The sequence below is a fragment of the Siniperca chuatsi genome, linkage group LG24 (assembly GCF_020085105.1).
Source record: "Siniperca chuatsi isolate FFG_IHB_CAS linkage group LG24, ASM2008510v1, whole genome shotgun sequence".
Lineage (NCBI taxonomy): Eukaryota > Metazoa > Chordata > Actinopteri > Centrarchiformes > Sinipercidae > Siniperca > Siniperca chuatsi.
Window position 1 is genome coordinate 8653010 of NC_058065.1, and position 24503 is coordinate 8677512.

A 24503-nucleotide genomic window follows, 5' to 3' on the forward strand; every position below is an offset into this window, starting at 1 on the left:
TTAAAACCCACAAGGAAAAAAAAAGACTTCCCAGAACCGCTCTTAAAGCGCTGCTGCCGGACATAATATCTACATCATTTAATGCTCAGGAGCAATGTCATAACTCCAGCGGTAAGACCACTTCCTGTGTATCGGTCTAGACTCTGTATTGAGAGCTCCTCCAGGCCTGGAACCATTCACACCCATCCAGTCCACTGCTCTGGCCCACAGGAACTGCTAATTAACAAGCTATCAATCTTCCTCCTGACGAGGCAGCGACAGATCAGCCGAAGCCAAACCACAGCAGCATCAGGCACGCTATCGGCCAATAAGCCAACCACTCAGTGAAAGGGTGGAGAGAGGCAACCCAGCCGAATATCTGTGTGTGTGGGTGTGGGTGTGTGTATACTGTTACAATGTTTGTGTGATGATGCATGATGATGTTTTCAACTGCATGAGAGAATAATGGGCATCTGTGCGTGAGTGTTTTCTGTGTTAGGTATTTTGAGTGTACATACTGCTCTGTATTACCAATGCAGAATGCATGTGTGTGTGTGTGTGTGTGTGTGTGGCCACCCCACCCACAGACAGTAGACACCATCATCGCCCACATGTCCTTGGTAGACTATTTGACAGTGATAGAAGTCTTCATGCTGACATTTTAGCACATTTTGTGATGAGTTATTGTAGACTCTTAATTCTCTCACATACAGAATAAGGACCATGACCACACTCGAAGGCAGGGCGAAAAGCCATTATAGACAGAGGCAAGATCTGGTAATTATTCACATGGAGAAACTCCACACATTTATTAGACTTTCCTTGAAGGCATTCATGGTGTTGCAGTTGTTTGCACATGCGAGAAATGATGTGTAGTAGTTGTGTCAAAAATTATAAAGTTTGAGAAGTTCACAACCTGCAGACTTTCTCACCTTCACACATCTAAGCAGTCATTGTGTGAAGTTTGTCAGAAGCTGCCCCACGCCTCCAATTCAAATATTGGAAAGGTGTGGAAGAAAGGGGTTTCAGATGCTGTGCAGCCATCCAACAAGCACTTCGGCTGAAGCATACTGACGCCTGCACATCACCTCAAGAAGTAAGTTTAAATAATTTACAGGTCACATAATAAAACACAATGTCCCTTTTACTTTGGATAAAGTTAGTGGCCTACTATCATTCACCTATTGTAATTACATGCCAAATCTTACGGAGCATGTACCAACAGGGATAAACTGTAAAGGCTATACAATGGGGCAGTCTGGCAGCTGAGTAGTTAAAACATATACTGTATAACTGATGTCCCTGCTTCAATACTGGACCTTTGTTGCGTTTCATGCTTCTCCACAACAACAATTTTAATCATTGGTTAATTGTTTTCAATTAATTAATATCTGGCTTCTTAAAATTAAAAAGGTGAGCTATGGGATTCTAATCCAATACACATCTTTGTCAAATTCAGCGTAAATCTCCTCACGGTCCGCTAGCTGTCTGTTCTGTGTGCGCTGAAACAAACTCTGGTGTTTGTACACAGCCCTGGCTCTGTAAATGGGAAACTAACAAAGTGGCTCGGACCGAGCCACACAACACTGCTCCAGCCATGATTTAAGTGTCAGGTAACGTTAAATGACTTGCCCACGGACATTCAGCTTACTTTCTAGTTTGCCAAGATCTGCTGCTGTTGTGATGTTTGCTATAGTAGCAGGAGAGCTGTGAGTATTGCTGTCTGGAGCTGGTTTGCTGGCTCTGGGAGTAACAGTACTGTGTCGGTATGGACAGACATCTGGGGAATGTTTCCAACATCTAACGTCATCCAATTGAATCCAGGCTTTGAAGCATTCAGCTTCCCCTCACCAACTTGACCTACAGTATACCTATGAAGGCACAGTACCTGTATGAAGGTACCTAGTAAGTGGTCACAGTGTGCTGAGCGCACTGTATATGGTCATGATTACATGTATCTATAGGAAGCCCGTAAAGACTAGACTGGGCTTTTGGGAGAAGTGTGTGTATGTTGATTTGCTAAATTAGGAACAGGGCATTATGTTGTAAATTCCTGTAAAATCATGTGTGATTAAGGGGAGACTTATTTTGAAAGGTACAGGTTAACACTTATTTTTCCTACAATTCCTGAAGGGTTGCCAATATATTTTCAGGTAGAATTTGTATATGTATTAAGTGATGTTTTTTTCATCTTTATTTATTTTTCATGCATACATTTGCTAATTTGCTTTGTGTACTGTTGTGAGAGAGCATTTAGCAACAGAGACCCTGTGAATTGCAGGGAAGTTATGCTGGTGCCTCGCAACAAAATGCAGGAAGACAGTTAAGCTCAGCCCTTGTCCACGAAACAAACCCACTATAATTGCAAATCTAATATATTGATTAAATACTTGCTGCTTCAGTCCAAATATACTAATACTTTAAATACACCTCCTAGTGGTCTCAGCGGAGTGCCGTTCTGTCTGGTTCGCGGTGCTGCTGGGCTGCCGTTGACCTCCAGACGGCTCAACTTGGAGGCAGGGCTCTCCCCTCTCTCCTCTGGGCTGGCGCTGTCCCGAAGGCTGGGGCTCTCTGTTCCCCCACCTGCACCTCCGCGCTGCTCCATCCCCCTGAAGACTCCAGGAGCAGCACCCAGCACAGTGTGTGAAGCTAGGAGAAAACAAAAGAACTTGCTTTAATGCTTAACAAGAAATACAGTCAAGGTCACATCGAGCTACAGTGATAAGGACACTCTAAAATGACAACATCTGATGTGATGATTAATCACATGAATTGATTACTATAACCTGATTGTCCATGGAAAGTCCTTAACCTTAGTTAGCCTGATTCTAATGCTACAGTTTGATTTTATACCATGTGTATATTTGCAAGAATAGCCTATACTACCATTTTTTCCATTAAGTGAAAATTGTAGTTTTCACATTGAAATGGCAGGTGTTTTTTTCCAAAACAATTTTTTCCATGGGGACAAGAAAGACAAATTGTTTGGCTTGAAAACAGTTAAAAATATACTTAAAGACACAAAATATTGCAAAAGCAACAGCTTCAATCCACAGAATTTTGTATCCGTTACGTTTTTGATGTCAGATCCTAACAGGAGCATGAATACGATCGTTTGACTAAGCCTACATAAAAGAAAACCGTGCCCTGTATATCACTGAAAACAGATGATCACATGTGTATTTCACTTGTATATAAGGTTTGAGTTAGCGAGGGATGAGGATGATGTCCTCGCACAGCGCATCTACACACTGTGTGTCAAGTTCAGCATCTTTCATACTTTGCCAATGTTGACAGTGAGGAGCCATTACAAACCGTTTCATCAACAACTGTCGCTTTTGTTGTTCAGTTCCTCCCCAGCCAACACAGTGAACGCATTTCTTTGTTATTCACATACCAGAGAGGCAAGGACAACCGCAACAGACAGAGTCAAGAGGCATCGGCGGACGAATCACAGGTCAACAAGTGGCGCTCACAGATACACAATACAGACAAGTATATTATTCTCTGTTTGACACGCAGGTGGAAACAACACGTTGTAATGACAGAGGTGAGGGTGTGTAAGGCGAGTATGGAACATTATGATTGCATGCTGCAGGTAAAAATACAACCAAAAAGCACATAATAAAACTTATTGTATGAAAATAGTCTTGTTGTACTTCAGCTGCATACTGTTCCACAATGATCACCATTATATAGTCACTTATGCAAATGAGGCCATTACATGTTAATTAACGCATTATTTAGCAGAAAACATTTTTATGATATAGGTGGTATTAACATCAACTATGTATGTTAAATCATGAAGATATTGTAGTAGTTTTAAGAAAATCGTTTCCTTTCATTAATGTGCTAATTTATGTGACAAGGTGTTTCAACTAATCAAATAATCTCATTTACATGGGGAACCTGTGGTGTAAGTATGACGTTCCTGTCACTGAGCTACCATGACGACATAAGGCAAGTAGACTACCGTGAAGTATAATGGATAGAATTTTGGTTGTTGTATAAGTTGACATAACAGGACATGAGACAACATGACAGGACATCACAAAGAAGGACATGACAGTGGGACACTGTGCAACATAATACTGAATGACATGACTGAACAAGCCAGGAAAGGACATCATAAGTACATCAGAATACATGACAGTACATGAGCCAACAGTTTCACATGGCACTACATAATGACATGACACAGCAGGACAGGTCTGGAGTCTGTCATCACTGTGAGGTTGCCAGCAGAGACTTTAGGAAGTCACTGGGCACCGTAAAACCACAACTTGTCTTTTTAAGACTTAAGTTTTTGTACGGATTAAACGAGATATTATGGGTTAATTTTTGAGCTTCAGAGGTGCTGGTAGGTGGACTTTGCTTCCCTTGGACAGAGCAAGGCTAGCTGTTTCCCCTTGTTTCCAGTGTTTATGCTAAGTTAAGTTAACCGTCTCCTGGCTGTAGCTTCATGTTTAGCACACAGTTGAGAGTGGTATCAATCTTCTCATCTAACTCTTTGCAAGACAGCGAATACATACATTTCCCAAGAAGCCAAACCATTCCTCTAAAAGATGATATTTTTACATAAGATCACAAGAAACAAAGCGAGAAGGCCCAAAGATATGTGACATCAAGATGATATTAATTTATAGGTGCCTAAACTATAAATGAATATACTTTATCACTTTCTCGTCTTACACTCAGCATTCATATACTGTAATCTGCTGAGGCTCATAAGCCCAAAGTATGGACACTAAAAAATGTACACTGTTGAGTTAATTGTTTGTGTTGGTTAGACAACTGCATATGGTTATTCTATAAAAAATAGAAAAGTACATAAAAAACTAAAAACAAATATTTGATTACGTTACCGTCACTTACAGAACCATATGAAACATCATGTTTACATGTTTTTTGTTTACACCTTTTTATAGTTTCAAAACTATAAAAATGTTTCTTTGCACTGGTTTACTGTCAGAGAACTCTAGTTTAAACATTTGAAAGTTAGCGAAGCCTCAATATGAACAGTATACCCAAAATCTGCAGCATCATGCATGGCTATGTAAACTCAGTACAGTACATTTGGGGAAAGCTGTCTGCTCTCTCTACTTTGTGACTTTCCTCACACTGCGGTTTCCACTGGTATGACCGTAAAGCCGGCAGCCACACATGGATCTGAACCCAAAAGCAACACATGATTATAATAAAACGCATATGCAAAAATTAATAGCTGCTATTAAAAAAGCCCGTCCAACACAAACAAGACAAAAAAAAAAATTCACACAGTATGGAGCACGATTCCCTCCTCCACTTTGCTTATGAGAGAAAGAACACCCATTACAGTCTGTCCCCTTTGACTGCATTTAGCTGGAAATTATATGATTGAAATAAATGTAATTATAAATTTGCCCTCAGACTTAAAAACTCAGTCTCACAAGAAAACAGATATGGATTTCATCTCTGTGCGTCTCATTTCACACTTGTGCTTAGTCTAGCTTAGCACAAACACTGAAAGCAGAGGGATGCTGCCAGTCTAGCAGCATCTGCTCCTTGTTGATGATTGGCTTGTTGGCCTGTGGTACCCCAGACCCAGTCACTTCCTCTTACGCCTCTTTCCAAAACACACCGGCGCTCAGATAAACAACTATAAAAAGACAAGAAAAACAAGGAAGCAAGTAGAAACAACACGTGCTGTACAACCGCGACAAGAGTTTTGACAAAGAAACATCACGCGTGACTTTTACTGCTTTCTTTATCTACAGTGGCCTTCCCATGTGCTTGCTGTAGCTTTCTCCACAGCGCCATCTACAGTGTTGGAGAGCAATGACAACTCCTTCTCTGTAGCAGTCTCTTGTTCAGCAACAAGGACAAGGATTCCTCACCAACATGTCCTGTTTGACATGTTTGGTTTGGTGTGAATAGAACTAAACTCTTTTTCTACGATATATGATTAAAAAGCAGTTTTGTTACTAAAAGACCACCATGTCGATCCTGCTGCGGATCACTGTCCCTCTGGGTGCAGCTGTCCCTCCCACGCTGCCTTTGCTAATTTACCCATCAATCCTTTATCATAAAACAGATTTAATGATTACTGAGCATTCTCCAGTCCACCAAAACCAAAACACATCTGAAATTTCCCCCAAAAATCTGTTTCCCCTGGCAGGACTCAATTTCACTCCAGGGAGGGAAATAACTAAATGCTTTATTTCCATCTAAGACATTTTCTCAAATCAACACACAAGAAACAAAGACACAATGCCAATTAAACTCTTTTCATATCCATTTTAGCACGACACAGGTCCAGTCTAGAAAACATCTAAGTGCATAATGATTAGATTGCATGTCAACTTTCGACACTTAACTGCTCTCTAGCGCTCTCTCCTTCAATTTGTGTTTGGTCTGCTTTTAATAAACACATTTTTGGAATATTTAGGGAAATTAATCATAATCAGCCTCCTTCCCTCCTTCATATTTTCTCCTTTAACCAGACCAATATTTAAGTCATTAATGAGGAGACATAAAATGTTGAGGGGGGAAAGAAAGATGGTTGTGGTGTTTGAAAGAAACTCACAGAGCACTGTGCAGATACAGACACACAAACAGTAAATACAGTAATAGAACAACATGGTGTGCCGTCAGTTTGTGTGGCTCTTAAGTATTTGACAGTCTGTCTCTCTATTCCAGCACATTGGGATTTGAGGTTGCTCACTTTCAGCTTTAAAAAGATGTTTGGGAGTGTTCACATCCATATTGGTATGGACTTTTAGTCCTTTTAGTTTCAGCACAATACAGCAGGACAATAATCCTAAACATATAGACAAGAAGAAAAAATCCCGTGAAGATGGCTGCATCACCAGGGAACATACTGAGTCGTGTCAGCGGGTCGAAGACAACATATTGGGCTTTTTCACAGCAGACATTTTGACTTGTCATAGCAGGAAAAGCACAGTTTTTAATAAAGACATTAACGATGGCTCCGATCTATTCAGGTGTGACATTGTGACCGTGAGACAGCATGTGCGATAACAGGACCCTGAAACTGAAGCAGCTAAATGGAATTCAGCCATTGTTAATTGTATTAATTACACCTGTGCTTAGTGTCTGCTGCAAAAAGGGCCTTTAGACTGCAAAAGACATGCAGCCAAATATCAAATATGATGACTCCGATAACATTTAGTCCCCTAAAATTGCAGGTCTATGTGCAAGAAAGGGCCTGAACTGTTCTGATGTGTAAACAACCTCGAATTTGAGCTGAAAGTCAGCACTTTGAGTTCATAATTATGGTTTCATTTTAAATCCAATGTGCTGGAGTACCGAGCAAACAACAAAATATGTCTCTGCCATAATACTGTACATACAGACTGCAATATATCTGAGAAGTCTCCAGGTTTTACTTTGTGAAGTTGACCAGTTAATTCAGTAAACCTGCTTCTTGGAACAGTTAAAGTTTCATTTTAGTACAACTTCACCATAAAAATCTCTTTTTTTTTATTTTGACCTGGCATCATATCTGTATGACTGGGATGTCTCTATTTAATCAAGGCAAGTTTGTACATAAGCCATTTCATCTTTGCAAACATAATGAGACTAAATAAGGGCTAAATAAATGCACTTGAGCTCACTGTATGGTTATGTCTCTCGTCTTTAAGTTGAATCGAGTGAATCTTTCTCCTGTGTGCACTGACGTAAAGGCGAGCTGCTGTAACAAAGAGTTTCCCTTTGGGGATCAATAAAGTATTTCTGATTCTGATTCTGAATTAATTTATTATTTTCTCATTTATTCTCTGGCTTCCTCAATCTGTTTCATACCAAGTGTTTTGCCTTCATACTTTGACTTTATACTTTAATTCAAGCTTTATGAATCAAAAGTTACATATTTTCAGAGCTCAATGTTTATTTTCATGTCAGACGGTAACAGAATACAGTCATTTACTTGGCTAATACAAATACTTTCATATCATTATTACAGTGGGGGGGGGGTAAGACCTTGTTTCGTTTGGACCAATAAAAAGTGTCTTTCACTCACTCATTCACGCACACACACACACACACATAAAACCACTTCACGCATCGCAGTCAAAGGGTGTACAGTCAAGAGACCACACACTCCCAACATAAACTCCGATCACTTTACTAGCACACATGGAGGCCAAATGTACAGTCACACTCAGTAGCCTCCGACTGACAAATCACGTAGAAACACACTGAGAACCTCCACCGGCTGCAAACTACTGTAGTAGATTCATTTAGGCAGAGTCTAATTGGCTTCAAGGCCAAAAGCATTTTAGATCTTCACTGTAATGGATACTAAAGTGGAGTTTGGTGACACCCAAAGGGTTCGTGGGGTCCTTACGTTACAGTAGGACTGGTTGAATTTTACTATAGTTTAGTTCAGTAGAAATTCTTGGGGTCTGGTGACACCTACACGTTTGTGGGCAGGGTCCAAATGACCCTGAGAGGGTTCCAGGGTTTCCAGTGGCTTTTAAAAAGGGAGCTCAAGGGGTCCTTGAGTGGATTCCAGGACATCACACAGGCATGCAGACAGACAAGACGAAGTGAAATCTCTAGGTCCCCGTTTTGTTTGTCTCGTGCAAAAATCGGCTTTGCAAGTGTTTTATGAGGAAGGAAATGCATTCATCACATTTGTAAGATCTCAAGGATACACACAATGTGTTTTGGTGAGTAACACTGAATGTAAACAGAATTTTTGTTTGTTTACAAGAAAACCAGGCCTCCACAGGGCACCTTTAAAGCTGCTCAACCAGCCTCACAGTCAACTCTTACTACACATATGTGTACTATATTGCTTCAGTTAGCAGCTGATGGAGGATATACTTACTGCAAATGCATAGTAATGCAATACAAGTATATTTAATACCAGAAGCAGAGGAAAACTTTGATCACAACAGAGTCACCACACGAGATTTTTACTGGCCACTATCTACTTTCAGACAACTGGTATCTGCCGTATTCTTATGGCCATAAACCTGGTTCATCATATGAAACACTACGGAAAGTGACAGCTCTATTTTTGACAACAAATACCAGAACGTTTCTATTTGGTTTAAATGACAACAAAATCCTCACAATTAATGTTTTGTTTAGTTTCATCTCGGTTATTCAGGGTTCAAATATTTTGGTTAAAATTTAGGTTTTGGTCTGGCCTTCAGATACAGATGCGCAGAGTCTACATTTGGTAAAAATAAATTCAAATGTTACATTATATCAGGAAATAGATAACAACAGTATGCAAGGTCTGAGTGAAATGATCAGTTCTCCAATTACAGTAGTACGCTTGATGCAAGTCACTTTATTTCTATTTTTCTTCAAAACTGGATGAGAAGCTTTTACAAAACCACATCAGACAATGGGAGAGGGAAAATAGGGAACAAGTTTTTGTATTCTACTTTCAAAATGTCAAAACTGTTCCATTTTTTCCAATGTCACTGGATTTAAACGTGAAAATTCCTGCACATGATGTACATTTTCTACTTTGTTTTCCTTTTACTTACCTGAAACCCCTCTTAAAGACTTTATTTTCAGACTTTGCTTTTTGTTTCCACTGTTGAAGTAAAGTAAAAGAAGTAGGCTACATTTAAGTCCCCTATGTATGAGACTGTGGGAATAATAATAATAATAATAATAATGATAATAATAATAATAATAATATTTATGTCATTATGATCATCATCATTTTGGTAGTTTACTTGGCTACAACAGACCAAAGCTATTTTAACCTTAACTTGAATCAAAATAGCATATTCTTCTATTGTGGTACCATATCATATTATCACATAACATTAATAAGTCATATTTTGTTACTGAAATGCTCATAATATTAGATTTTATTATCTTTATCTATACATGGCTTAATTGCTGAGGCAGCTAGTTTACAACCTGTTTCAACAAAGATGTAGCCCCTACCTGGCTCGCATGAATAGCCGACGAATTTCATTCAAATACCTCTCAAATAACCATTTGTTCATTATTTATTACTTATTATCAATAAATGTAAACATATCCTAAATACTGACTAAATCTTCAGGACATTCTGTTAAATTCGGCATATGTGTACAAGTGAACCTACCTACTTTATTGTCGTTAAATGTCAACTTTTATAGCTGTTTCTCCCTACTGTCTTCGCTCCCCAAGGCAGCATTACGGATATTAACGTTAACAGCTGCCTCTTAAAGCAGAGGCTTTCCACCTGACCTGGACAAACACAGCTGTAGCTAATAAAATTAGGCTAATAATGGCTCCGTTTGATTCAAGGTGTGCCAAATGATCCGCTATTGACAATATATGCCAATGAGCACTGACAAAAACGGCGGCGACAAAATAGTCTCCCATTGTTAATGCTCAATGGCACATTAGCTAAATCAAACGTTGTAGCTACTACTAATTTTATTAGCTGCAGCTGTGTTTAACCAATGACACCTCTGTGAAAAGGGTCAGTTCAACTAAAACATATAGAAATAATTGATGCTTTGTTTGCTTGCCAAACTGAACAATGAATTAGTCTTAAATAAGTATATAATATTAATTATAATAGGAATTATGAATTTAATTTGGTGTGAGGGGTCTTGTTAAGAGAAACTTTTAAGCTTAGTGCTAGCTGGAGCTGGATTCTACATGTAGCTACTTGGGGACTGTGGTAAAAGTGTAATGTAAGTAGTTTCAAACTGTTTGTTTTTCTAATAATTGCAAATGTTGTCTGACAAAGATAATTATAATAGATGAAAATGTTTTAAAAAGGCGCACCACCCTGCTGCCCTCCCTGTGCATGCTGGGATAGATGAAGCAGTGAAGTTATGATAAGTGACACTTTTTTTGTCCTTTCACAGTCTATGTGTTACCATTAGGGAGTGTATATGTTGTATAGCTTTCAAATAGCTTTGTATTTTCAAGACCAAAACCAACAAATGCCACTGAAAGGTGGATCTGCTGGTTATCTGCAAATGAAAGCATTTAAATGATTGTAAAGATATAAAGAACTTTACTTCAAACAGTTAAGAAAATAAATAATTGTATTTTAATCTCCCATTTACCAGCTTTTCCTATTTTTCAACTCTTCACCAGGCTATATACAGTACTATATATTGAGTCATTTCTCTTTATACCAGTTTGCAAACATAATATTTTCCTTTTTCCTCACAACATGAAACTTAAGTAATCATCCTTTAGTAATTATAAGTGGCTATGAAAACAAGAAGAGCTGGCTGAACATGACAGACTTTGAAATTTTGAAAACTGATTTGAAAATTTGATTTATTTCTAAATATCGGTGACCCCTAGTGCCAATCCAAGGACTGTGTGAAAAGAAAGGATGTGACTGTGGATATGTGTGTGTGATTGTTCAAGAGTTAAAATTAAGCTTCTACCTCACACACGGGGATGTTTTTAAGTTATATGCTCCAAAGTGGTTGTCAAGTTATTTGAAGCCTGCATAAAAATATAAGTATTTTTATCAAAACAAAACAAGACACTTTAAGAGTTGCAATGTAAGTGCTGTGAAAGGAAGAGAAAGTGTCACTCAATAAAGATTAGAGCAACTACATTTTTTAAGGAATTATCCGTTCTGTAATACTGATAACACGTTTTTTTAAAAACTGATCAAATGAGAATAAATCAATTCAAACTTAAAACAATTTTTTTTTAATTATTCAAAGCATCTCCGTAACATGAAATGACCATATGTATAGCTTTACTTAAAGTGTAAGCTTACCAAATATTGGATAATGCAACAACTTGTAATGGATTTTCAAGATCATTAACTTAATTTTCTAAAAGAAAACAAACTTAATTTCAATCATATCTCGGAAAAGTGACAGCTCTGTTTTTTATGCTATTAACATCTATTTTTGTTAAAAAAAATATATGGTCAAGGTTACGTTTGGTTATAGTTAAGTGAAGGTTTTTGGAGTTCCACTATCAATTTACTGTAATAAAACCAACCAGTTTAAGTCCACAAGATCAACTATTATTTGTATAAATAGTGTTAAAAGCATGGCGTTTACTAACATACAAATATTTTATGCATTTTTCTCATGAAATTAGTCTTAAATTGCCCTAAAACTTGATACTGTGATCTCTTTGGTCTCCTCATGTGTGAAACATTACTTTTTTACATTACATTGTCAGGCACGTCTGGATATTTGCAACATTATCTGTCATTTTGTTTTAAATTTTTACTATTTAAGAAGGGCTTTCTAGTTTTTTTATCTGTAGTTATAAATCAGTTGTTACATACCTGCAGGTGAAGAACTTTTTCAGTAAATGCTCACTCACTTTTTAAGAAGTCACTGTGCTTGCTGGGGAATAAACTCCATGAATTGGTGAAAACGAGTGAATCCAGCCTGAGAGAATAAGGATTTTCCAACGTTTCCCTGCGTAACAAAAACAGCACCACAGCGGAACGAGCAGGGAGATATAAAGACAAGGAGGGATGAGGACTGACTGCTGCTGCCTGTTGAGTAAAGAGCAGTATGACACATGTAGAGAGAGGGAGAGAGGGGGAGGGAGACAGGGAGGGAGGGATTGGGAGGGAGACCCGAAGACAGATTGACAAACATGAAAAAATAGTTACATTTGTTGCTGTCTTCAAATAATAATCTTTAAACTCTCCAGCAGAGTATTGTTTCAAGTAGGGGAGAAGTTGTACAGTATGTGGGTATGAAGAGCTACCTCTTTATTCTAGAAAGCCAAATGAATGATGTGATCACAGATTTAGAAAGGATAATTAATTTCCCAGATGTCACTATAGCAGAGTGCAGGAGGAGGAGAGCAAGTGGAAAGAGTGCGAGGGAAAAAAGTGATTTATGTCAGAAGTTCACCGTGGTGCCGATACTGTGATGCTCTCTGTAGGGATTCGGCACTGAGGAGATAAACACACATTTTTACAAATGATCAGGATGGACATAACAGAGAAGCTGATTGTCTGCCCCCTACTGGTGGTAAAAAAAGAGATTGAAAGATGGAAAGGTACAAAAATATGCTTTGGGGAAGTTTTTGACCTGAGTTGAACATTCCAAATCCTTTCACTACAATTAGTAACTTTGGCCCTACCTCTAGCATGCCCTCTTTAACTGTATATGATTTTGGGGTATACACTTACACTTAAAAAGTGATTTAAATGTTTTGCTCCGCTTAAATGGAATAAACTGTAGCAGGATTTATGGATTGGATTGCCAATTTTGATTCTTTGGTTGATTTTAAAGTTTTAAAATCCACCATGTGGACTGTACTTGTGTCCCAGTGGTCAGATCTGAGTGAGTGTAGATCATCATTCAGTTTATTGCCGGTTTGATGCCCCTCTATTCTTCTGCCATGCCGTGCTGTATAAAGCACCCTGTTTAAATAAAGGTTGAGTGAATGAATGAGACCAGATTTTCTTGATGGGCATTAAAGCTGTTTTCGTGACAGAGAACACGTCATTTTTCATACATGGCCAGAAGACTTAATACATAAATGTACACGACAATACTTTTCTGGACATGGAAAACGAGTCATTTTTATGAACAATTAAATCAATTTTTAAAAGTCCTGGCCTGTAAAGTTGATCAGTTTAATTATTACTAACATGTTTCCTTTAAACTTTTCCTTTTGTCTTTACTCTTCATTAAAGTAATAAAACAAACTAATTAGATTTGGAGTCACCTCTGTCTTGGAATATCCACGCAAAGCCTGTATTTTCATGGTTTTATGGTTAGTAAGTAAGAGAATGTAATTTGGGATTATGTTGTTCTTACCTGTGTAGGCGCTGTAGCATCTGTACATGATGCAGATAATCGGAGAAACCGGTCTGGATAAGTACAGATCTGAGAACATAACAATTAGTCTGCTGTACAGTATTTAGCTGAAGTTAGATTTTCAGGCCACCCTAAAGATTTTGGAATTGTTCTCAAAATTTAATACAGAAGAAGTTTAGGGCGAAAGGTAAAAAAGAGAAGAAAGAATTCTCAGATTAATGTCTGTAATCGCAGATATTTGGACCTCTGGTTATAAATCATGATCTCTGACGTTAAACATTTCGAATTCTGCTTTAAATCATTTACATTCTAGACTTTCATCTTCTGCAATTCTGAATTGAATCTCAGAAGTGTGAGTAGTATACTCTCCTAATTCTGAGTGAAATCTTAAAACTTTTACCTCAAAATCTTCAGACTGAACTCTGGTTTTTTATATGATGTCAGTCAATTTACCAGAAGCTCTGTATTCCTCAGTTGGATTCAGACTATGAAGACCACTCATTTAATGTCATTGTACAGTATGATTGTAATGTTGCATTGTAGACTTTTCATTGTCCTCATGAGGAGACAAATGAAAAATTCCAACTCTTCACTTTAAAAAAAAAAACAGATAAAAGTCTTTCATATATTCCGCCCATCCATCACTTATATGTTTGTTAGTGTGTCTCTCCAAATAGCAGCGCTGGTGTCCACTGGCAGTGGTCAGCTTTCCTTGATTTATTCTACATGGAAGAATAGTCAGCTATCATTACCACTCAGCCTGTCTGCCTTCCTGTCGCTCCTCCTCTGTGGTTTGTGTGTGTGTGTGTGTGTGTGTGTGTGTGTGTGTGTGTGTGTGTGTGTGTGCAAACTGCCAACACTTGTCTGTTGTCTGTCCTACATCATCTTAAGTGTCTTTGACAGCTCACCGCAAGTCTCACACCATGAGCAAGAGGGGTGTGAGTGTGTGTGTGCGCGCGATGGTATGCGTGGCAATTAAAGAGTGCTTTCACAAGGCTCCAATGAAAACAAGGCAGCGCTTATTACCTGTAACAGCAAATATTGATGTTCTGCATGTGTTTATGGTCTGAGCTTTATATGTACTAACTAAGGCCTTTCTGTTTTACTTACATAGCAAACAGTATACAGACTGTGGTGGACCAAAAGCTGTATTAAAGCAGAGGAAATAATTATTTTATACAGAATCTGGACTCCTGCGTTTGGAGAGTTCCAGATTACTTTTAAATGAGTCAAATGTCTCTTAAATTTTTTCTATATGTGTAATTTTACATGTTTAAAAGGGTTTATGTGTTTGTCTTTCTTTGACTGATTTTGTTTCGTTTCGTTGTGTATGAAATGTGTCTCACCAATCAGATTTCAATTTTTAATCTGCTAATTATTTTCCAGATGAATCGATTCATCGTTTGGTCCATTAAGTGAGAGCCCAAGGTGAAGTCATCAAATGTCTGTACACATGTTTTGTACAAACAGTCCAAAACCCAAAGATATTCCATTTATTATGATGTTAAGACGAGAAAAAGAAGCACATTCTGACAACTGTTTGGTATATTTTATTTAAATGATCTGTTATCAAAACAGTTGCAGTTGATTCTACTTTGCTTTGACAAATTACAGCGAACTGTAGAAAACCTCTGAGGAGCTCGTTGTTGTCTTTTCACTGTGGAAATGCTGCCCCCTGTGGTGTCTGCGGTAATGACATGTAGTTAATGGCCTCACATCACTAAGACAGATAATTATGTTTATTCATTAATTATTTTATTTGATTATTTCAAAGTAGGCCCAGTTCATACACAATTTAAACACACTTAGTTCTGCGGCCCAGTTCTTCCTCATTCCTGCCCACAAAGTGTTCTGTCCAAGACATTCAGACAAATGTCTTTCTAACAGTTTCAGTGGCTTTTAATTAATTTAATTAATTCCACTCTGACTGCTGACATTGTGATTTGTAGTGAGAGCAGGAAGCAGGTGGAGGAAAATCTAGAGAGATGGAGGTCTGCTCTGGAAAACAGAGGAATGAAGCTTAGCGGCAGTAAGACAGAATACATGTGCGTCAATGAGAGGGACCCAGGTGGAACGGTGAGGTTACAGGGAGCAGAGGTGAAGAAGGTGCAGGACTTTAAGTACTTAGGGTCAACGGTTCAGAGCAATGGAGACTGTGGAAAAGAGGTGAAGAGGCGAGTGCAAGCAGGTTGGAACGGGTGGAGAAAAGTGTCAGGTGTGTTGTGTGATAAAAGAGTATCAGCAAGAATGAAAGGAAAGGTGTTCGAGACGGTGGTGAGACCAGCGATGTTGTACAGCTTAGAGACAGTGGCACTGAAGAAAAGACAAGAGGCACAGCTGTAGGCAGCAGAGCTTAAGATGTTGAGGTTCTCTTTGGGAGTGACGAGGACGGACAGGATCAGGAATGAGTACATCAGAGGGACAGCTCATGTTAGACGTTTCGGAGATAAAGTCAGAGAGGCCATTTTGAGGTGGTTTGGGCATGTTCAGAGGAGAGACTGTGAATATATTGGTAGAAGGATGCTGAGGTTGGAGCTGCCAGGCAGGAGGTCTAAAGGAAGACCAAAGAGGAGATTTATGGATGTAGTGAGAGAGGACATGAAGTTAATTGGTGTGAGTGAAGAGGATGCAGAGGACAGGGTTAGATGGAGGCACATGATTCGCTGTGGCGACACCTGAAAGGGAACAGCCGAAAGGAAAAGAAGAAGAATTCCACTCTGACTGCCCAAGTGTCTTGAAAAAAGTTGGTAAAAGTTACGTTTTTCCATCCGGTGTTGAAGTCTATTATTAACCCTTCAAATAATATGTCCCTATGTTTCCCGCAGTGTTGCATTGCAGAGAACTCTAACAGGTTGGGGTTCGGGTTAAGACAAGGGCATCAATGGGGAAACAAAATGTGAAACAACACCGGCATCTGGTGGTGATTAGAGAAACTGCAGCTTAGAAGTTCAGCATTATATCACCTTGTCAAGTCCATACAACTCCCCCACAGCTCTTAGTACTGTACCAGCTCAGAGTTGAGCTGAACGGTGTTTTCAGAGCTTTATACAGCGTGTAAATCAGCATTGTTGTCCTTAATGAGGATTGCATTGCTGTGTTTAAGTTTCGCTCAGTGCTGCTGTGATGATAAACATTGCTGGTGCTCATGAGAGCTGACATGGCTGTTTTCTCTCCTCAGTGCATGAGGTCTGTAATATTTGTATCTATGTCAGAGTGTGTTTGTGCATATCTCTCTGTGTGCGTGTAGTGTGTTTACAGTTTGCTGCAAAGAGTTGGTCAGTGGCCGAGGTCTTTATGCAGCGTAATCCCACAGCCTCTTTCTGGAAAACATGACTAGCAATGGAACCACTGAGTCAAATTTTGGATCTCATTCTCATGACAAAGCAATTGTCTCAATTATAGAGGGCTCTGAAGGTATAAAAGAGAACGAGGGCGCATATGAGCACACACACACACATTCAGGAGAGACCCCACGGTGGAGCACAGCAGGTCCCAGGATGGGCAGGGTGAGTAGAGGCAAAAGATGTAAAGTTACAGTTAAGTGACTGTGTATGAGTGAAATTTTACATAATGTAAATCAGTTGACCTTTTGACATTTTATTAAACAGGATATGTTTAATAAAACATAGTGTGAACAGAGGCCATGACAGTTTCATCCTTTTGTTAAAATACTATACACACAACTTTATTAATTTGTTTGACAGCAGCGACAAGGTTTGTTATACAACCTTCTGGGTTTTTCAAAGGTCGCTCGGTATTTATTTGACAGATAATTGGATGCCTTTGCTAAAGTGAATGGAATGTTAATACATGAGAGGCGCAAACCTGTTTCCTTTTGATTGACCCATGCAGTGGGATTCTTTGGCACAAAGCTTGTAAAAGTAAGCTCAGAATCATGAGCGCAAAATAGAGTTTATGGACAGAAACCCAAATGTTAAGACTTTGAATACGAGTCCGTACTATACGAGTTTAGAGACTTAAACTTAATTTACAAGCTAACAAAACTAATATTACAGGCACAAAACTCAACTTAAAGTATTTAACATTTCTTGATATCAGATTCACTCATGTACCTTCCCCCAGATCATCTTCTACGAGGACAAGAACTACCAGGGTCGCAGGTATGAGTGCGACAGCGACTGCACCGACTTCCACTCCTACCTGAGTCGCTGTAACTCGGCCCGTGTGGAGAGCGGGACCTGGGTGATCTACGAGAGACCAAACTACATGGGCTACCAGTACGTCCTGACCAGAGGCGAATACCCCAACTTCCAGAGCTGGATTGGCCTCAATGACAGAGTCAGCTCCTGCAAGATGATTCACTTTGTAAGCTTTCGAACGTACTTTTCTAGGATACAGTGGTGATGATGGCATTTGGCTTTTCTCACTCAAAATGAAACACCAGCCTGAGTGGCAGTAGCCTGTGATGCTATGCTACTATGCTATGCTATGCTATGCAAGGTTCCTCCATTTTTACACATTTTCAGGGATATCAGCCTATAAAATCTGCAAGAACACCTGACCAAAAAATGTCAAATAATTTTTAAAAACTGCAGAGAAATTGATTTTGAAGTATGAAAACACTTGAATTTGAAGATGCTGAATTACGTTGCAACAAAACATCTAATGCATCATATCTTCTTAGTTTGGTCCATCACTGAGTCTTGAAAACCCCTCTCTGTTTCCCTTTTGTCTGCGTCCTCCTCCAGGTCAGCGGAGATCCTTACAAGATCCAGCTCTATGTTAAAGGGGACTTTGCCGGTCAGGTGTTTGAAGCGACTGAGGACTGTCCCTCCGTGCTGGAGAAGTTCCACTGCAGGGAGGTTCACTCCTGCAGGGTCCTGGGAGGCTGGTGGGTCTTCTACGAGCACCCTCACTTCAAGGGCCGCCAGTACCTGCTGGAGAGAGGCGAGTACCGCAAGCCGGTGGACTGGGGTGCCGTCTGCCCCACTGTACAGTCTTTCAGAAGGCTAACTGAGTAGCCACTTTCCTTTTGTTTCACCTTTTCACTGGCTGCTGATTGGCTCACGATTGACACCTGAGAGACCAAGACAGCAGCAGCTACAATAAAAATGAATGATGAGGAATTACAGGGTTGTGTCATCACTGTGTGTGAGTGTCTGGCAGTTAAAAAAAGGAGCTTGTTTAAGGGTCACTTGTTTAACCTCAAGTGACCCTTTTTCCGTTGAAAGCTTCAGAGAAAAGATAATAAGTAGACCTTGAGTTATGAATTTTTTGTCAGACAGAGCTATAACACTGCTGAGTGTTAATAGCAGAGGTGTGGACTCCAGTCACATGACTCGAGCTGTGAATCTGGTGACTTGACTTGACAACTCAACTTTATTTATAAAGCACTTTCAACACCACAAGTGGAACCAAAGTGCTGTACACAAAATATAGAAAAACAGAAAACAAACATATGACATACACACCTACAAAGCATTGTCAAAAGCTAAAGAAAACAAATAAGTTTTAAGCGCACTCTGAAAAACACCCAATGAAGGACAAGTTTTTAGAGACAGAGGAAGGTCATTCCATAGCCTAGGAGCTGCAACAGAAAACGCCCGATCACCTTTATATTTTAGACGCGTACGTGGAACCACAAGAAGCAACGGATCATTTGAGCGCAGAGATCTGCTGGATTGACAGCGGCTGATTAAATCAGTAACATACTCAGGGGCTAGACCATGCAAAGCAACAGTGCTTTGTATTGAATTCTGTATCGTATGGGTAACCAATGTAGTTTAATTAAAACCGGAGTAATGTGTTCTCTCTTCTTAGTACCCGTTAAAAGTCTAGCAACTGAGTTCTGAACAAGCTGCAAAAGGGAGAGAGAAGCCTGACTCACACCCAAATACAATACATTACAATAATCCAAACGTGAAGACACAAAGGCATGAACAACCTTCTCCATATCATGAAAAGTAAGAATAGATTTCAATTTAGATATTGATCTAAGATGGAAGAAACTATTCTTAACAACAGCATTGATTTGCTGCTCAAATTTGAGCTCAGAGTCAAAAATGACACCAAGGTTCCTCAAGCTAGACAGTTTTTTCCTAGGAAACAACCCCAGGCAGTCAACATCCACACACCCCATATTTCCAAATAAAATGATCTCAGTCAAGAAGATAAAGGCTGTGTGTGACACCAGTGACTCATGACTTCACTTGGACGTTTTGCTATAAAATAAGTTTAAAAAAACCCTCAGTGTTTCTGATGACAGGTATCCTTTGAATCAATCTAACAGCAGCAAGCAGCAGGGAGAGGTGTGTTTGGCTGTGCCGACCTGCTGACAGATAAATAATGACACTGAAATTTATAGTAAATCACAACCAAACTATGATAGTAACTTTGCTTATATAGTTCTTTATAACTAGGCTTCTGGGTTTTAGAAATCTGAATGTATTTTGTCAGCAATTCAGGCATCCATTGGCTTCCAAAATGACTAAAATTGATGCCAGTGGGTGTGGTCAGAAGTGTGCTCTTTTGCACCTGTAATCACACTCAACAGTGATGTCACAGTGTACTGACACACCCTGGAGTACACTTCTACATCACTGTAGCAATGTGGAAAGTTAAAGCCCTGGAGGTCAGCAGAAACAAGATTTTGAGGGGGTGTTAAGTTCCTGCTCAGCATGCCTTGGAAATTAATGTTAATGTACGTATGCATGATTTATAGTTAAGGAGCTAAAACTCGCAAACTCATTGTTATTGTCCTTTACGTTTCTTCCTACATTTGTCGGATGTCTCTAAAAAGCAGTGGCAGAGTGGTTTTAAGGAGATTTGGGAGATTACTGAGGGTTCATTTATATGATTAACTGTTGAAAGAGTTTACTACTGAAGGCTCAGTCTTCTTGCTTTTATATCACTCAGTGTATGCAGAAGTGTTATCCTGTCAAACAAATCAAAATGAAACTGTAAAACAAACTATTTTATTATCACATTACAACTGGTGCTCATGATCACAGTTTATAGTAGTTTCAAATTGATGCATTTACATCTTGACTCACATGCCAAACGTCAGGCAAATGTCTGTCATGCAGTAAGTTGTGTGGCATGCTGGTTGTTCCTGTCTGTCAGCCCCGGCCAGTGTCCGGATCTTCTTCTTCTCTGTTCACACCGAGGGTTGTCCTTCATTGATGAAGCTGACCTGGGCGGTGTGCTCCCCCCACTCCACCTCCTGCAGGTTCAGGAGGGGTTCTTGGGGGCAGGATGCCATGCTGGAGGGCTGGAGAAGGGGCTGGAGCTGAGGCTGGGAGAGGGAATGGGGATAAGACCGGGATATGAACTGGGACTCGGGCTGGAACTGGAGCTGGGACTCAGACTGGGACAGGAGCGGGAGACGGGATTGAGGCTGTGTTGGTGGCTCACTACCAGGTCCTGATAAGTCCACCAAAAGAGGAGTGATGGATGAAGAAATAGAGGGGATGGAGGAGGAGGAGGAGGAGTAGTGATGTGGCACGACTGTGTGCTCATGGGGAGAGCTGTTGAGTGACGGGGGAGCTGAGCAATGAGACACTGGGGGAGCGGTACTAGCCTGCTGAGGAACTGGAGGATTATGGGGGGTGATGGTTCGGGAGGGTGAACACTGAAGCGGATCAAACTCTCCTTGTAACACCTTCGTCAAGCTCAGCTGAGAGGAGGACAGCTCAGGTACCAGGATGCATGGAGGATTTGGATCGTCTGAACAGTCCACAGGTGCATGTTGGGTAAGAAGAGGTGGGGCCGGGGAGCAGCTGTGTGATGACACGCTGGGAGGCGAAGTCACAACACTGGGTATCAGCAGTGTGGAGGTGTTATGGAAGAGGGGTTTGAGAAGACGTGTCATTTCCTGCAGCTCCTGACTGACAGCGGTTACCTGACGGGAGAGGACGTTCATCTGGAGAGAGGGGAGTCAGAGGGAAGAGTCATAAATGCTGGTGTGTAAGGAAAACTAGCCATACAAGACGTAGGTCACTTTCATACAATAAAGTCAAATCTTGGATTTAATCTCTGAATTCACTGCACTTTAGACGGAGCTAAGTTAAGTCTTTTATTAGCTTAAAATATATATAATTTTATTTTTTTAAATAATGAAGAAACCGTTGATGTGAATAGTTGCATTACAACAGCATCATAAACAATAAATAGCAATTGATAAAGTGCAACAACAAGCACTTCAGTTGAATCAACATGTGAATTATTATTACCAATTAAAAAGATAGCCAACCATTTACAATAATGAGCTCTTTGCAGCTTCTTCTCCCACTTCAGCAGAGTGGAATGCAACCAAACTTGATGCAAACATGTTGCTTGGTTTTCCATAACAACACACATGGAGGGTTTACAGCCGAAATGGTTTGCTTGTAAGAGCCAGGACTACTGATATCTACATTTAGAGGAAATTACACAAATCGGTTCATGAGTAAGCCTCATTTAAACAGCAGGCGGACTGCTGGCGTCACACTGGGACTGATAGAGTTAAACCTAAACACCAGTTTAACTTCAATAACTTGCAAGTTAACTTGCAATAACTATAAAATATATGTATACATGCAATGGCATTTAATTTGGGGATTTCAGCCAATCAGATTTTTGTCAAAGTCAGCAAAAGCATGACATAAAATACAGTTTTCCTCTGCAACACCTTAGTGTGACCAGCCTTACCTCATGTTTTAGCTTAGCGATAGTCTGCATGGTGTCGCCCTCATCATGGGCCCCTGTGGACATATATAGAAATTCATACACGCACACATGCAATAAGGACTCCAACAGCTGATTGATAGTCAAGAATAGATTAGTGATTCATTCAAAAATGTAGCTTTGCAGCTCAAAGGTCATATTAGCCTTTGTGTGTGTGTGTGTGTGTGTGTGTGTGTGTGTGTGTGTGTGTGTGTGTGTGTGTGTGTTTGTGTGTTAACCTGAGGTAGCTGAATCAGGGCTAGGTAGGAAACTCTGAGTTGCCCTGGGAGAAAAATCAAACTTCTGAGCTGAACTACTTGGGTTTTCTGTCTCGATCCCATCCACAAACCTGAGGACAGACAGGAGGAGGGAGTCAATGACTTTCACCCAAGACAATAAGGTAACAATGCAAAAATTCTGCCATTAACAGCCATTAAAATAAAAATAAACTCTATGGGAATAAAGCGATTTCTTTAATTTCCAAATCTCACATTATTCCCAGTCAGTATACTGCACTGTCGGAACTGATAGAAAGAATAAAAGCGAGACTTCCCCACTGACAAAATCTGAGCAGTCAAATCTGCATATGTGGATTTTAAGACACTTTAATTTCCATATCAAGGCTCGCTGGTTAATGAGTCAGTGTGAGACAATAAGACAGAAGTTCCACATGGTGGCAGCAGACTTAAAAACATTTCTACCTTATATCACAATGCCAAGATAAAAATAACATATCTCTATACTGTCAGGCAAACTACAACTAAGAGTGAGTTGGATCGTTACACATGCAGGCAGGTACAAATGGCTTTTCCTTGTTTAAGATAACATACAAGATCCCACATATCCCTTGTAACTTTACATTATTCATAAACACAAACTGGACATGGTTTAATCGCCAAAGTGACAAAAAGATTACTCGTTCATTCGCTGAATCCGAGTGCAGTATATCATAAGAAGTGTCTTCTTTCTTTGGGATCCAACGAAAATGTCAGAGGGCTGCAAAGCTAATAATAACCGAATCATATGAAAACCCTTCTCATCAGGGATCTCCTGGACCCTGATTAAGGCACTGGCTGATTTCTTCAGATATCTCTTACGCCTAAATTCACTCTTACCCTTATCAGTAGTGGGAGTGAACAGTTTCTACTGAAGGTGGAGAAATCAGCAGGGTTAAATCCTTTGGGAGCATCGACGTGCTCAGCGAATTTCATGATAATTCGCCCTGTTAGCTTATAAAATATCCTGTGTGCAAAGCTGACATTTTGGTACGAGGATAATACTGGAGGAAAAATCATGCCGTGTCCAATATGTAAATGGTGCTCAATAAATTCAATGGCAATTAAATGACGTTACCCAAACGTTTCGTTATTTGCTACTTATGTAAGTGGCAACTTTGCCTGAATGGTGGTGCAAGACAAAAGATCAGGGAGTCATCTGAATCATGGGATTCATCCTCTGGGGACAATAAATATCAACGGACAGGGTAGTTTGTTGCATCTCTCCCTCGCTTCCTGTCTTCTCCCTACTGTCTGTAAAAAAAAAAAAGTTGGAAAGCTGGATGGACAGACAGCCATCCTTAGGCTTTGATATAAGTAGGACAAAATAAGCCTAATCAGTGTACCAGTTCTGAACCTTCCTCCACTACTCTTACTAAATATGCATACACTCAGAGGAAACCACAAAGTTCATCATAGAAGAGTTTTACCGCCTAATGATGTAGCATGCAAATTAAACAAATAAGTTAAAAAACAGTATAAACTGAATCATTGCTGTATACTTGGTAACGGGGAAACTACATTTTTGTGGTTGCCTCCTTTGTGGGAAACCCTTCTTTTTATATATAAACTTACATTGTAACAGTTTCTTCATCAGGACATTAAAATTATCAAAGTTTCCCCCTTCCTGTGTCGCCTCAGCCAAAACATTTCAGCACAGAAAAAGGTTTTTAGTTTCTATGATCTGCACTAACACACCGATCGCAGAGAGTTTCCTGCTTCTGCTCTCTACAAACTCTACAAAGTTCACCAATATGTCAAATTCAAAATCACGGCGTGCATGCTGCACCTCCGGGTGAATGGATCATGACACAGAGCACTTATGGAAATGTTATCCAGATGA

At 39.8% G+C, this 24503-nt stretch overlaps 3 protein-coding genes across 10 annotated transcripts in view; 1 reads left to right on the forward strand and 2 right to left on the reverse strand.

Annotated features, from left to right (window-relative positions):
• LOC122872050 (DNA-binding protein SATB2-like) overlaps positions 1–12442 on the reverse strand; it is a 29426-nt gene extending 16984 nt beyond the window's left edge. The window contains exons 1-2 of one of the 7 annotated variants that reach the window (XM_044187707.1): positions 12262–12442; positions 2410–2628 (exon numbers count right to left, since the gene is read on the reverse strand). In XM_044187707.1, coding sequence (XP_044043642.1) covers positions 2410–2584 — 175 coding nt within the window. In that variant the 5' untranslated portion in view covers positions 2585–2628; positions 12262–12442. The other 6 variants (XM_044187710.1, XM_044187709.1, XM_044187708.1 and 3 more) reach the window with 6 other exon arrangements.
• A 3964-nt stretch (positions 12443–16406) lies between these two features.
• On the forward strand, positions 16407–18778 carry LOC122872062 (gamma-crystallin S-like). Its single transcript, XM_044187757.1, has 3 exons — positions 16407–17227; positions 17805–18047; positions 18431–18778. The coding sequence occupies exons 1-3, from the start codon at positions 17051–17053 to the stop codon at positions 18701–18703; spliced, it is 693 nt and encodes a 230-aa protein (XP_044043692.1). The 5' UTR covers positions 16407–17050; the 3' UTR covers positions 18704–18778.
• Positions 18779–20640: 1862 nt separating this feature from the next.
• Positions 20641–24503, reverse strand: part of LOC122872048 (potassium voltage-gated channel subfamily H member 8-like) — a 36207-nt gene continuing 32344 nt past the window's right edge. For both annotated transcript variants that reach the window (XM_044187702.1, XM_044187701.1), the window contains exons 13-15: positions 22625–22734; positions 22371–22423; positions 20641–21603 (exon numbers count right to left, since the gene is read on the reverse strand). In XM_044187702.1, the coding sequence (XP_044043637.1) occupies positions 20839–21603; positions 22371–22423; positions 22625–22734 (928 nt within the window). In that variant the 3' untranslated portion in view covers positions 20641–20838. The remainder of the gene's footprint in view (positions 21604–22370; positions 22424–22624; positions 22735–24503) is intronic.

What these genes read in the sequence shown, in the direction of transcription:
- LOC122872062 (XM_044187757.1), top strand. Translation starts at nt 17,051, where the DNA reads ATGACTAGCAATGGAACCACTGAGTCAAATTTTGGATCTCATTCTCAT. An exon ending in CAGGTCCCAGGATGGGCAGG is followed by an intron (nt 17,228 to 17,804) that starts GTGAGTAGAGGC and finishes ACCTTCCCCCAG; the next exon opens with ATCATCTTCTACGAGGACAA. An exon ending in CCTGCAAGATGATTCACTTT is followed by an intron (nt 18,048 to 18,430) that starts GTAAGCTTTCGA and finishes GTCCTCCTCCAG; the next exon opens with GTCAGCGGAGATCCTTACAA.